Genomic DNA, 14,660 nt, shown 5'->3' with positions numbered 1-14,660 from the left:
AAGTGTATTGACAAACATATTGAGTATGCACACAGCCCCGAAAACGTAACACATAAATGGGGCTAGAAACTCACCTGAACTCTGCTTCTTTTTCTGATAGCTGTAAATCCCTTCCTTAACTGAGCTCGGCTGACTGTACAAGTTACACGTATCAATACTCGTCTGATCTAATCTGGCGGCCTAGTATTAGCTTACTTTTACTTATCGCTTTTAATTTATTTTCTAATCAAACTTGGCTTTAGGCGAAGTTAACCCTCGGGCGAACTTGGCTTCAGGCGAAGTTAAACCTCAGGCGAACTTGGCTTTAGGCGAAGTTAAACCTCAGGCGAACTTCGCTTTAGGCGAAGTTAAACCTCAGGCGAACTTAGCTTTAGGCGAAGTTAAACCTCAGGCGAACTTATCATCAGGCGAACTTAAACCTCAGGCGAACTTGTCATCAGGCGAACTTAGCTTGCAGGCGAAGTTCATCAGGCGAACTTAGCTTGCAGGCGAAGTTCATCGCTTGAAGGCGAAGTTGCCCAGATGTCCGCTGTTTCGGTTTCTGATCAACATTTCGGGCGATTTTAACACCCTTGTTAAGGTTCAATACCACCCACTACACTTCCCGACCATTTTCGGTCACTTAAACACTAAAAAGCTTGGATCTTTAAACTTCAAATATCAAGAATCATACCTTTTTGGGCTTGTTTGGATCTCCTTTAACTTGGTATCACCACTAATCTTTCTCTCTTACCCGGACCTCGCTCGATCCTTCCTTCTTTCTCGGCCCGGCCGGCGGCGGTTTTGGGTGTGCTTGGTGTGTGTGTTAGGGAGTTTGGTGAAAAAGGAAAGATATTTTGGGTTTAGGGGATATTTATATCCCTGAAATCCCATGGACCTAAGGCCCATTCTCATTTAACCCATCTCTATTAATCCAAGTCCATAACCCACATCCAATACCCGACACTAGCCCGACCCATACCAACTCCTATTTTTTATTTATTTCCTGATAACCCGAGTAAACTTTCCCTCTATTATTAAGTAACATAATTAATATTATCTTGAAATTTCGGGATGTTACAGTTTCGTTTGTGAATCGTGTGTGACTTTAACAAGTGTATTTGTGATACATTACATGTGTAAGCAATCATATACGTGTCATGTATTCATAAAGTACATCACTAGCTATTACTCCCCGTAAGGGCATTTTGGTCAAATCATGACAATTAACTAGCCATTATTCCCCATAAGGGCAATTTGGTCAAATTATGACAATCAATTAGCAATTATTCCCCGCAAGGGTAATTTGATCAAAACATAACAATTATATAGCAAGTATCATGTTTCATGCGTTTTCACAAAACTCAGCAGCTAGTTTCACCGAGACAGAAATTCTACTTGAAAGATTGTACTATTCCACCGATCATAGCATCTCAATTAATTTACCAAAAATCATCACAGAGGCATATATGTCTTAGGTTTCCAGAACATATTTTATTATATTTTTATTCCACATAGTTTTCTCACAATCATCAGATCATTACAGCAAACTCATAACAGTCAAATTCATGCGCAACAGAATGTTATTTGCAATTCCCGTTAAAAGAAAAATCCAATAAATGCAAGACCACTTGGGTTAGGTTCCTAACTCAATAAGTCAACTTCCAGAAGTGGAACCAACCCAATTGGTCTCGTATTTCATGAGATATAACATTTACAAAACAACCTAACAGCAGGTCTAACAGCTCAGCTTTGCACAACGTTTTTGTAAAATCATAAAAGTTAACTTCTACTTGTCCAAAAATTACAAGTTTATATTCTTTAGAAACTAGACTCAACCTAGTTTACTGTAGTATCAATAATCTCAACCAATTTTTACATTTACACTTCGTTACAGTCACTTAAACATCAAATTCACATTCTGTCCAGAAACTGTTTGCATCCAAACTCAACATATTAACTATCTATGAACTATCATGCATTCATATAACACTCTAGACTCCATAAACACCATCCATACACATCAATTACACATTACATACATGATTAGGGTTTTTGTTTTGAACTCAAATCAAAGACACAACAATTAACATTTAACAATATTCATTCTAGTTATCATATCATCAACAAATCAATCAACAATCATATTAACACAACACCATATCAAAATTGGCACCTAGGGTTTGTAATTAACCCAACAAACATCAAAATCAAGTATAAATGATGCATAGGATAATCGATTATACCTTCCTAGCACCTAATTCTTCAATCAAAAGCTTGAAATCCTAGTTGTATGTGTGTGTATAGGTGACGGCAGCCAAGGGTGATGGAGGGTGGGTTTCCGATCGGGGTAGGAGGAAAAGAAAAGAAAAAGTGTGTTAGGGTTTATTATTAGTATTATTTATAAACATAATATGTTACATTCAAGTCCCTCAACTTCTAAGTATTGCTTATCTAGCCTAATTTAACTAGTTTACATCTTGAGTTTACGTTTATAACCATGTTATCACATAACACATAAGTCTAACACATAATTATCACATAATTACTGTTTTGACGTTTTTCGTTTATTCACCAATTGTTTGCGTCAACTCGTTTGCGTTTCGGTGCAAATCCCGAAAGTCTACACATGTAGTGAGTGTTAAGCGTCATTTAAACCTTAGTTTAAATGTAATGAAGTGTGCGTTATAGATTCAATGATCTTAAGTTTGAATTGACGGAGTTGAGTTAACGGAGTTAACCTGAAATTGACGATTGTCACATTAAAGAACATTAACATACAAAATTTTTTATAAAAAACATTAGTTTTCAAGGGTTCTTTCAAGTTTTAAATAATTTAAGGGTTTTGTAATGATATTCATTCTATATAATGATAAAACTAATCTCAAAGAACATTAACATACAAATATATATATATATATATAATATATATATATATATATATATAAACGAAGACATAAAAATCCTACGTGTCGCGATGTGGTCGCTCCTCTTCTTTTTGGAGTCACCAGATTTGCTTGATTTTTAAATGGAGGATTCTCATGCATTTGACTCGAATTCATGGGTATGGGTCTTACCAAACCCATATATTTCTTAAACGGGTTATAACATCTCATTAAATTAAAAATTATTCTCACCAAATTATTGATGTAAAAATCCTATAAAATAGGATATAATATAAATTAATATCTTATTTATTTTAAAATATATATATATATATATATTGTTTAAATTAAAAACCAATTTGATAGTAAAAAAAATAAACGAGTCTTTGGTCTCATCAAACCATAAGTATATTATTATTAACTTTCATAAATATTATTTATAATTAAAAAACCAATTTTATAGTAAAAAAATTAAACGGGTCTTGGGCCTCATTAAAACCATATAGCTTTTAAACCGAGTTATAATATCTCATTTATTTGTGAAACAATTTATTATCAAACATAAGTATATTATTAACTTTCATACAATAAAAAAATATAAATTCAAAAAAAATAATAAATAAATATTAGAACAAACAATATAAAACAACCCCCGTAATACGGGGGATAAAAACTAGTATATATATATATATATAGGGTTCTTTCAAGTTTTTAAATAATTTAATGGTTCTGTAATGATACTCATATATATATATATATATATATATATATATTAGTATCATTACAGAACTTTTAAATTATTTTAAGAACTTGAAGAAACCCTTGAAAACTAACGTTTTTATGAAAAAAATTTTGTATGTTAATGTTCTTTGAGATTAGTTTTATCATTTTTTATATCTATATCTACAATTACAAATTTAAAAATTAGTTTTATACATATCTATGTTTTGTTTGACACCTATATAAATTTGTTAGTACATAAATTTTAAATAAATTTGTTAGTACATAAATTTTACATATATGTAAACTTGTGATTAATTTATGTAATCAGTAAATTTTACATAAAATATGATAAAACTACTATTATTAAATAATGCTAATATATAAAAAAAATTAAAAAATTGTTTGATTGTTAAGGGTTCCTAAGAGTTTTTAACTTTTTTAGAGTTCTTAAATGATACAAACCCTATATATATATATAATTTAGATCGTGTGAGAACTATTTAGAAATTGAGAACTTTGAGAACATTTTGAAAAAAATATCTTTTAAGAATAAATAAAAAAAATTTATGAAACCAATATAAATGCGAAAATAAAACTCTCCCCATTGTTCGCCCACCACTTTCAGTCTAAGAACCTAACTAATTTCCTTTTGTATGTATAATTGATTTTGATATAGAAATTCAAGTTTGCATGATTTTCCTTTTAGTTGATTTGGCTTTTTCTTTATTCCAAAAATAAACTTTATTAGGTAGAACATTGAAAAGAGAAATGAACCTCAAGCTATGAGATAAATCCATATATACAAATATGAATCGATAACCTATCATTAAATTGTAATTTTGTGGCTTAATAGCAGAGACAAAGTTTGTTAAATCAAACATTTAAATGTTCTGGGCTTGATACTTGGAATCCCATTCTTCAAAAGAATATTTATTTTTACTTTTTTTTATGTGTACCCAATTCCAAGTCATTACACTTTGTTATGACAAAACTATCATCAATTGAAGACGTGTGATAATCAATTATATTATCGGTTTAATGTGAAGTTAATAATAAAGTACATTTACCCGATCAAGATTTGAACTTGTCACGATTAATTAAAATTTTGGCAAAAGATATTAATATATAAAGATTTGACCATATATTTTCCTTGTTTTTTTATGTGTTTCGTGTGATATAATATTAGTCACGCAACCTTAAAATAAACATGAATACCTAGGCTGTCTTTGCTTATTTCCCATCACATTGTTTTTCTATTTGAGCAAAATTCACGTGAACTTCATTTTCTTAATGCCTTCAAAAAGAATTCACACCTAATTCTAAATCGCGAGCCAAATAATACAACCCATAAATATGATGGAGTTTTAAGTTATAGATTTGACGAGAGGACTATCTTTAATTTAAGTTATCAGTTTAATATTTGATTTAGTGTTTATTAATTTAGTTATTAGAATTACTAGATGTTAGGGGCTCGAGTTATATTTTTTGTGGGAAGTTATTTAATATAATAATGGTTAAGGGTAGGTAATTAGTGTTTCGAAGATTATATCAAAAAGAAAACAGTTGATTTGGGTTATATTTCAATAAATATGTTTTAAACTTTCTTCACTAACGTGAGAATTGTAAACATATTATTGTAATTTTTTAAGATTATCAAAAACCCATAGTAATAATCGTTAGCACGTTTCCTCTTCATCTGCTTTAATTTAGAGGATGTTTGAAATTCAAACTTTAAAATTCATTGGTCGATTCGTCTATTTATTGTAGGAACCGAATTCGTGAATTGAGTAAATAAACAGAAAATTAACGAATAGTTTTATTACTTATACAATACAATACAAGAATCTGAAATACAATACAGAATCAAATAAATAAACCAAATACAATACAAAAAAAAATGTAAACGGTTTGGCTGAGGATCGTGTTGAACACGGGGCCCTTAAAACAATATTTCGAGTCTCCCAAGAGAACTCGTTGTTTCCCAGGGTACAACAACCGGAGCAGTAGTACTGCCGGAGTTAATCCTAAACCTGAAAAGGTTCGAATAAAAGAAACCAGAAATGTAGAAAAAGAAGTTGGAAAAACCTTGCAACAATGCTTGTGTTGTGTGTAGCAATATTTTGATCAATCATCAATAAACGTGATGAAATATTTGTTTCCCCCTCTTGTTGGGCACATTTTTAAATTGCACACATCGGTGTGAATTAAATCAAGTGTTTCGGTTATTCTTTTAACCGATTTGAAGGATGATCTTGTAAGTTTGGATTCAACACATGATTCGCATTTCGAGTTTGTATCAATGTGGAATGTTGGTATGCTTTTTAATTTAATTAAACGACGAAGTGATTGAAATTTGCATGTCCTAATCTACCATGCCAAACATTTGAATTTAAAGACTCAATAATATAAGCAGAAGTAGATGCCTTATTCATTTCATTTCCAATCACGGTTACATCAAGTTTAAACATACCATTGAGGGCATAGCCCTTACCAACATACATTCCACGCTTAGTCAAGACAAACTTGTCCGACTCAAACACTAAACGAAAACCAAACTTATTAAGCAACCAACCCGAAACCAAATTCTTACGAATTTCGGGCACATACAAAGTGTTGCTCAAAATAAGCTCTTTTCCCGAAGTCATCTTCAAGATCACATTCCCTTCACCCTTGATGTCGGCCGTTGCTTGATTCCCCATAAACAACTTAGCATCACTAGCAGCCTCCTTAAAGGTACTAAAGAGGGTCTTGTCACCACACACATGACGGGTCGCACCCGTATCAATGAACCATCCTTGCGGTTTGTTCCCCACAAGATTGATTTCTTCAATCATTGTCGAGAGCTCGGTGATCATTGCCACCAACGGTTCACCATTTTCATCCACCATATGAGCACGCTCACGCTTAGGCTTCTTGCATTGGTTCGCACGATGACCATTCTCATTACAATTGTAACAAACACCTTGGAAGTTTGAAGATTGAGGTTTCTTTTTCACAACCTCCTTCTTCGGTCCAAGGTTCACCTTTCCCTTATTCATTTTACCCTTACCCTTATGCCCCCCTTAGAAGATTGTCCAAGTTCAACCATGTTGGCCTTAGCCATTGGCTCCACACGAGCTGATTTTTGAGCCGTTTTATTGTCTTCCTCAATTCGAAGACGAACAATTAATTCATCAATAGTCATCTCCTTTCGTTTGTGCTTAAGATAATTCTTAAACTCAACCCAACTAGGAGGCAACTTTTCAATTATGGCTGCAACTTGGAACGTTTCACTAAGTGTCATACCCTCGGCATGAATTTCATGAAGTATAACTTGTAGTTCTTGGACTTGGTTAATCACAGTCTTGGAGTCAACCATTTTAAAGTCCAAAAAACGGGTCACAACAAATTTCTTTGTTCCCGCATCTTCGGTTTTATACTTCTTGTCTAAAAACTCCCATAGTTCTTTAGCAGTCTTTATCCCACAATAGACGTTATACAATGGATCCGCCAAACCATTGAGCACGTAATTGCGACATAGAAATTCAGAATGTTTCCAAGCGTCCAAAGCACTCACACTTTGGGCATCATCTTGGGCAGTGGGTATGGGGGCTGTTTTCTCCAAGAACTGTGCTAAGTTCAAGGTTGTCAAGTAGAAAAACATTTTCTGCTGCCACCTCTTAAAGTGGACACCTGTGAACTTTTCGGGTTTTTCAGCATGGTTAGCCATTGTGGTCGCTCCCACATTGGCTGGGGTGGTCAAATGGACAGCAGGGGTAGCATTAGAAGTGTTTGGGGTTGGTCCTGTCATTCTTGCACACAGAAAACAGACCAAGATAGTAACTTAGAAAAATTCAGAAAAATCTGAAATTTGCCAGATAAATTTATCCCGTGCGAGATAGCTTTATGTCGTACGAGATAACAAAACCAGCCCAAAAAAGGAGCCTTTTTTGATTTCAGAATGCTAAACCAAGAACGAATCTGTCTAAGTCCAACTTTGAAGATCCAATTCTTGATTCTGAGACCAAAACAGAAAAGAAAAAACTGTTTTTAAAACATATACTATTTTGAAACAAAACTGGTTTGGATCAAAATAGAATAGTTTCTGAAAATTTAAACAAAGTTTTCACGATAAGCTATCTCGTGCTAGATAGCCAAAAACAGCCCAAAAAGGAGCCTTTTCTGATTTCAGAATGTTAAACCAAGAACGAATCTGTCTATGTCCAACTTTGAAGATCCAATTCTTGATTCTGAGACCAAAACAGAAAAGAAAAAACTGTTTTTAAAACATATACTATTTTGAAACAAAACTGGTTTGGATCAAAACAGAATAGTTTCTGAAAATTTAAACAAAGTTTTCACGAAACGGTTTTAAAAATATTGTTTTAAGATTGTAGGAACCGGATTAGTGAATTAAGTAAATAAACAGAAAATTAATGAATAGTTTTATTACTTATACAATACAATACAAGAATCTGAAATCTTTCACTGTTTCGTTGGAAAAACGCAAATCTCATATTGACTTTCTTTCGGCCTACGCTAAGGGTACTTTAAATATTTTGAGATCTTTTGTTTTTTTTCTTTTTTATTTTTTTTTTCTAAAGGCCCCAGAACGCTAAAAGGTGAGAGAACCCAAGTTCTCTTTCTAAAAAATAAAAAGAAAAATAAGTGACTATAAGGAACCAACGATTCTCGATTCTTAAACAACCTATCTTCTCCACACTGAATCAGCATTTGATAGATTATCCAACCCCGAGCAATCTTAGTTATTGGTGGGGGTTCGGTCCGTTAGCTGGTATTTGTTTAGTCATTCTACAGAATCAAAGAAATAAACCAAATACAATACAAAAAAAAATGTAAACGGTTTGGCTGAGGATCGTGTTGAACACGGGGCCCTTAAAACAATATTTCGAGTCTCCCAAGAGAACTCGTTGTTTCCCAGGGTACAACAGCCGGAGCAGTAGTACTGGCGGAGTTAATCCTAAACCTGAAAAGGTTCGAATAAAAGAAACCAGAAATGTAGAAGAAGAAGAAGTTGGAAAAACCTTGCAACAATGCTTGTGTTGTGTGTAAGGTTTGGTGTGTGTTGCAACTTAGTTTACCTCTCTATTTATAGAGGAAAAACAAGGCACAAGTTTTTCATCCCACCAATGTGGGATACACCACTATAGTAATTTTCTTTCAAATACACACAATCACACATCGATATCTCATTCATCAATATCTATTAGTGTGGATTTGTTGTGTCATAACAACCTACTAATACACACGTAACAAATTTTCTAATATAAATAGATATGTTTAACATTTATGCACATGTGCAGATAATAAAATAACAAATCTGAAAAAAGAAATTGTTTAGATCGAAATTAATATGTTTTTATATTAGATCTCTCATGTTATATATCCATAAAATATCCCGTGCATGTTACGTGTAACAAAATAATTAAAAAAAATAACACTGGAAAGATAAATTACTTTAAAGAAAACCTTTAGGAAAAATTATCAAAATAAACAATTTTGACCCACTTTTTTTCTAAAATAAAAATGCTTATTTTAGCGTAAATCTAACTAATCATTGAGTTTTTACTAATAAACAAGTGACACGTCAGCAAAGCCGGCTAAGGAGGCTAAGCCTTAGCCGCCGCTTTATGGACACGGAATGTTATGAAAAGTAAACGTGACCAACCTTTAGTCTCTAAAAATTCGACACGCATCAAATGCGGCTAAACTTAGCCTACATCTATGTTTTTTAGCCGGAATCCTTGACTCTTAGCCGGCTTCGAGATATGTGTTTATTCACTTAGCCGGCTCCAACTCGGCTTGTAGGCTAAAGCTTCACTTAGATGTCTTCTTTTTTTCATTTAACCTTCTAATTTTAGCCGCCAAAATTGAAAATTTTCCCAACCTTATTAAATATTTAGTCGGATTCTATCTTTTTATCTCTTAGCCGTCTTGTTAGCTGGTGTAAATTTAGCCCCAAAATTAAATATTTTTACCTACTCAATTAATTATTCAGCCGGTTTCTATTATTTTTTACTCTTAGTCGTAAAATTTTTTCCTCCTAGCCAGCATGTTTTAGCCATCAGATATAAATACATTACCTACCCAAATTTAATTTTTCACCAATCATTCTTATAAAGCTATACAACCATTTTCACTACATCTTATAAAACCATTTTCACTCTATCAAACTTTTTCCTTTCTTATTACACAAGACCCTCATTTTAAAAAGAGATATTGGTTTTTAATACTCCCAACTTTCCCTCATTGGTAGATAACACTCCCAACTTTCGATTTGTCACCCACCACTCCCAACTTTCACCCTATTTTCCTGTACCACTCCCCGTCTAAATGAACACTAACCTCATTAATGTTTTGGACTAAAAATGTCATTCAAATTAGTTGAAGGGGTAAAACAGAAATTTTATTTTTAACAAACAACCTCCATTTCCGGTGACCTCGTTTGTCCGGCGTCCTTATTTTTTCCGGAGAATTTGAGTTTTCCGGCTATCTCGTCTTTCAGAACACCATATCCATCATTTCACCGAGCTTCACATATGAATTTGAGTTTTCGGGCTAGTTTCAGGTTTCCGGCGAACACCATATCCATCATTTCACCGCCCACCGCCCCAAAACCGCAACCCCCGCCCCCGCCACCACCAGTGTCTCACCCAGCCACCTTCTGGGATCGCCTGCGTGCCGGAAAATCGAGTTGCATGTTTCCGGTGAGCACCATCTTCATCATATCTCCACCGGTGCACAATCTTCATGATCTCCATCACCTTTTTACACCTTAGAAACATCTCCATTTTCTGAAAGACGAGATAGTCGGAAAAATCAAATTCGCTGGAAAAAAAGTAGTCGTCGGAAAAACGTGGTCACCGGAAATGGAGGTTGTATGTTAAAAATAAAATTTCTGTTTTACCCTCTCAACTAATTTGAATGACATTTTTAGTCCGAAACATTAACGAGGTTAGTGTTCATTTAGACGGGGAGTGGTACAGGAAAATATGGTGAAAGTTTGGAGTGGTGGGTGTCAAATCGAAAGTTGGGAGTGTTATCTACTAATGAGGGAAAATTGGGAGTATTAAAAACCAATATCCCTTTTAAAAAAGATATGTTTGTTAACGTCATCGTTTACTCGGCTTGTAGGCTAAAGGTTCACTTAGCCGTCTTCATTTTTTTTCTTTTAGCCGTCTAATTTTAGCCGGCTAAATAATTAATTAAGTAGGTAAAAATATTTAAGTTTGGGGGCTAAATTTACACAGACTAACAAGACGGATAAGAGATAAAAAGATAGAAGCCGGCTAAATATTTAATAAGGTTGGTAAGGTTTTCGATTTTGGCGGCTAAAATTAGACGGCTAAATGAAAATAAAAAAAAAAGACAACTAAGTGAAGCTTTAGCCTACAAGTCGAGTTGGAGCAGACTAAGAATGAATATTTGGAGCCGGCTAAGTGAATAAACACAAATCTCGATCGAAGCCGGCTAAGAGTTAAGGATGCCCGCTAAATAACCATAGATGTAGGCTAAGTTTAGCCGCCTTTGACACGAGTTGAATTTTTATAGGCTAAAGGTGGGTCACGTTTACTTTTCTTAAAATTCCGTGTACATAAAGTGGTGGCTAAGGATTAACCGGATTCGTTGACGTGTCACTTATTTATTGGTCAAAAACTCAATAATTGAAAAGATTTAGACTAAAATAAGTATGTCTATTTTGGAAAAAAGTGGGTCAAAGTTGTTTATTTTGGTAATTTTTCCAAACTTTTAATTGGCTCTAAGAAGAATTTTCTTTTTGTTGTTAAACACTAGCTAAAACCATCTTACCAATTCACTGTGGTATGTGCAGGCCGGGTAATGAAGTGGGTTTTCGTACATTACATTTGTAGTCCCAGTTCAAGGTCTGAATTCGTTGGCCGATCACGAAGCATCCAGGAGCGTTGTCAGGAGTGATTCATTAGTGGAAACAGCTAGCTTCCTTTATCGTCGATCATAATCACCACTAACCTGAAGCTATGGTTTCAGTTTCATGGTGTGTTTTTGGATTAAAGTTCACATTTTCATGGACGGTTATGCATGGGACTTCCAAATGTTGTATACTTGTATTTCGAGCGATTTAGGATCATAAATTAGTAACAATCTTGATTCGCTCAAACAAGAACCGCTAAGTTCTCACATGATCCTTAATTTTCACATAGCATATAGTTTGCACATTTTAGTTAGATGTTATTCACTTAGAACACTTCTAGCTTAATTATAAGTGACCAAATACTCTCATAATTAAATACACATTTGCATCATGTTAATTAACAAATATATAAAATATTATAAAATTTAAATACACTTTTCATAAGAAAAAAAACGGTAAGTTTCATAAGAAAAGAACGATGAGTATGAAAGTTAATAATACACTTCAAAAGTTAAAAAAATAAAAAAATAAATTAAGTTTGTAAGTTGGATTAAGCATTTGACAACCCAATCTGAAAACGACATATCTATCTATCTTTAATTGTAGGAAAAGACTTATAATTTGATGGTGGAGATGGCCATCTGGAATCTAGCTAGTGGTTTTGATTATTTAAATTTCATATTCATTTTATGTAAAAGAATTACCGAAGGTCAACAACATCTTCGATTGCATCGTGACGTCCATTAGCTAGCTTCTTCAGCATCAATGGTCACGATTGCAGGTTCATGCAACACAACTTTCATACATTTATCCCTTCAGCAAATGATTTCTTGGTTAAAAGATTTTGGGTGCGGTATCAACAAGTTAATATGGTGGGGCCAGTAATTCGTATACCACAGACAAAGCAAACTGCCAATGTACATGATCTAAAACCACATGCTTTATTTATGTTAACAAAACTTCAAGAGATGTACAATTCGCACATCTTGGACTTTATAAACATATGTGTATATATATATATATATATATATATATATATATTATATATGTTTTTATAACCTTCGGAGTTCCATTCAACAACGTACGTCAAAAGATGTATAGTTTAGAGTTTAGACAAACCATCAACCTAGTTTGACACAGTTACAACTTACAAGGGAATTTATAGCACTACTTATTTTAACTCGTTACAAGAGTGATACAAGTCGTTTAATCAATAACCTAATCAACGATATATGTCATACTCGTAACATGCGACGTAGGCGTAGCTGGCGTCCGACGCATAATCAATATAGGACAAATAACTAGAGTCGGACACCTTACCGACAACTAACCCGTGAACCGGCATCAAAAGCATTACTAGTGTCATAAGCCTAACCAACACCAGATGCATTATCGACGTCAGACAAATAACCGACCTAATACGTAGCAGGTTACAAGTACCAAGCGCATACCTTATATGAAACCGGTACCTAACGCTTAAAAATTCATTAATAAAAATAAGGATAAAATAGTCATTCAATAACTTAATTTTAATGAAATGGATAAATACGTAATATATATGTTTTAGGAAGTGAAAATATGTAATTGATTTTTTAGTTTGAAAAAAATATGTAACTAAAGGATTTACAAAGGGGAAAATGAAATTGATTTTTATTTTTTATCAGAGAAATGTGTAGTTGATGAGCTTGGGACATAGAAATATGTAAAAATATATATCTAAATTTAAACCGTTAAATATGTCAAATCCTAGGGACCAAAATAGTAGTTTCCTCTTTAATTATGTGAAATGTTAAGTAAGACTAATCTAAACGGACGCCAAGTCATTCGTGATCTGAGTCGCATCTTATAATACAAGTCAACAACTTGAATAATGTCATCATGTGTAATTATAACTATATAATAACATATAAGTATATATAAATATATGTTCCCTTTTCTTGCTTACCATTTAAATTCTTAGCTTCAAAGCCATGGCAGCTGCTGAAGAATTCTGTGAAAGCTACTTGTTGGTTAATGCCAAAGAAGCAAGTCTCTATGATCTAGCCTGTATTTTGACATGTTCAACTAGTTTTTTGAACACTAAAAAGTTTTACGATGAACAATCCGAACATGTTGGGAGATCAAGCGGGGAAAATATTTGGCGACGACTTGTCATCTTCGCGTCCATCCTCGCACAAAAATTTCTTATTTGGGCAGACAAGCCGATGGCGAAAATAGGGTCTTTGATTGAGATATGGTTGAATCTTTTATCAAGCAATGGAGGGTTCTTTGGATTTCTGATTAATCATATACGAGGTTAGTTTACTTATAAAAATATGAGTTTTTATTAAAACTTTCTATCTTATACTCATTTGTTTAGTAGTGTTGGGATAACGCTTTGGTAATTGGTTTTGACTTGTAGGGAAGGTGGTGAGGCCGGAGGAGTCCCCAGAAAAGTTTGTGTCATTTATTGGAAAGCTTGACGATCGGTTAAAACTTGATACGAGTATTAAAAAAGGCGACGGACGATATAATTCATCGCTATCGATGATGGCTGCAAAGTTGTCTTATGAAAATGAGGCTTTTGTGAGAGCTGCCATACAAGATCAACTGAAGGTCACTTGATAAACTCTCCCTTACACACACAACACATAATAAACGTACAATTAGGTTTTAAACTTTTGATCGATATCAAAGAATTAATGGCCATAAGAGTCATCGTATGAAATTAACACATGTTGATTATTTTTTTTTTGATTGGTTAGGTTTGGTTTCAAATTTATAATTTTATTGATGAACAAAACGCAAAATAGTGGCATTATTTTGATAATTTAAAGTAGAACATGTTGGTCACTAATATTTCGTAATATGGTGACTAATAAAACTTTTAACTTTCATTTTTATTGCTAAGGGTAATCTCGAATTAATGGAAAAGTTACTTCGTTTACTTTTAACTCTTATTAAGGCCACTTCAAGATTATTTATTACATCAATAAGTCATTTTTCCATTAGACGGTGATTATTTTTGTTAACGAAAGTGAAATATAAAACGACATTAGTTGTATTACTAGTATGAATATTATCGGTCAACACGTAAGACTATTATTTAGCTTTTGTAAGAAATCATTTATATAAATGTTGATAAGTCAAGTGAGAGAAAATGATCCATGACTCAATTGTTTAAACTTATACGAATTCCCGAC

General features: G+C 33.4%; 1 protein-coding gene across 1 annotated transcript; it reads left to right on the top strand.

Moving 5' to 3' along the window:
- Window positions 1–13,418: 13,418 nt before the first annotated feature.
- On the top strand, window positions 13,419–14,269 carry LOC143615219 (triacylglycerol lipase OBL1-like). Its single transcript, XM_077088395.1, has 2 exons — window positions 13,419–13,773; window positions 13,880–14,269. The coding sequence occupies exons 1-2, from the start codon at window positions 13,449–13,451 to the stop codon at window positions 14,080–14,082; spliced, it is 528 nt and encodes a 175-aa protein (XP_076944510.1). The 5' UTR covers window positions 13,419–13,448; the 3' UTR covers window positions 14,083–14,269.
- Window positions 14,270–14,660: the final 391 nt, after the last annotated feature.

The sequence above is a fragment of the Bidens hawaiensis genome, unplaced genomic scaffold (genome assembly GCF_021521415.1).
Source record: "Bidens hawaiensis isolate Kalapana, Puna unplaced genomic scaffold, B.hawaiensis_p1.1 tig00042306_1, whole genome shotgun sequence".
Classification (NCBI taxonomy): domain Eukaryota; kingdom Viridiplantae; phylum Streptophyta; class Magnoliopsida; order Asterales; family Asteraceae; genus Bidens; species Bidens hawaiensis.
Note: the sequence above shows the minus strand (reverse complement) of the source record. Positions and strands in the feature narration are given on the sequence as shown.

Bases quoted from the DNA above. Each gene is read 5' to 3' on its own strand.
- LOC143615219 (XM_077088395.1), top strand. From the start codon at position 13,449: ATGGCAGCTGCTGAAGAATTCTGTGAAAGCTACTTGTTGGTTAATGCC. The intron at 13,774-13,879 runs GTTAGTTTACTT...TTTGACTTGTAG, and splicing joins TCTGATTAATCATATACGAG to GGAAGGTGGTGAGGCCGGAG.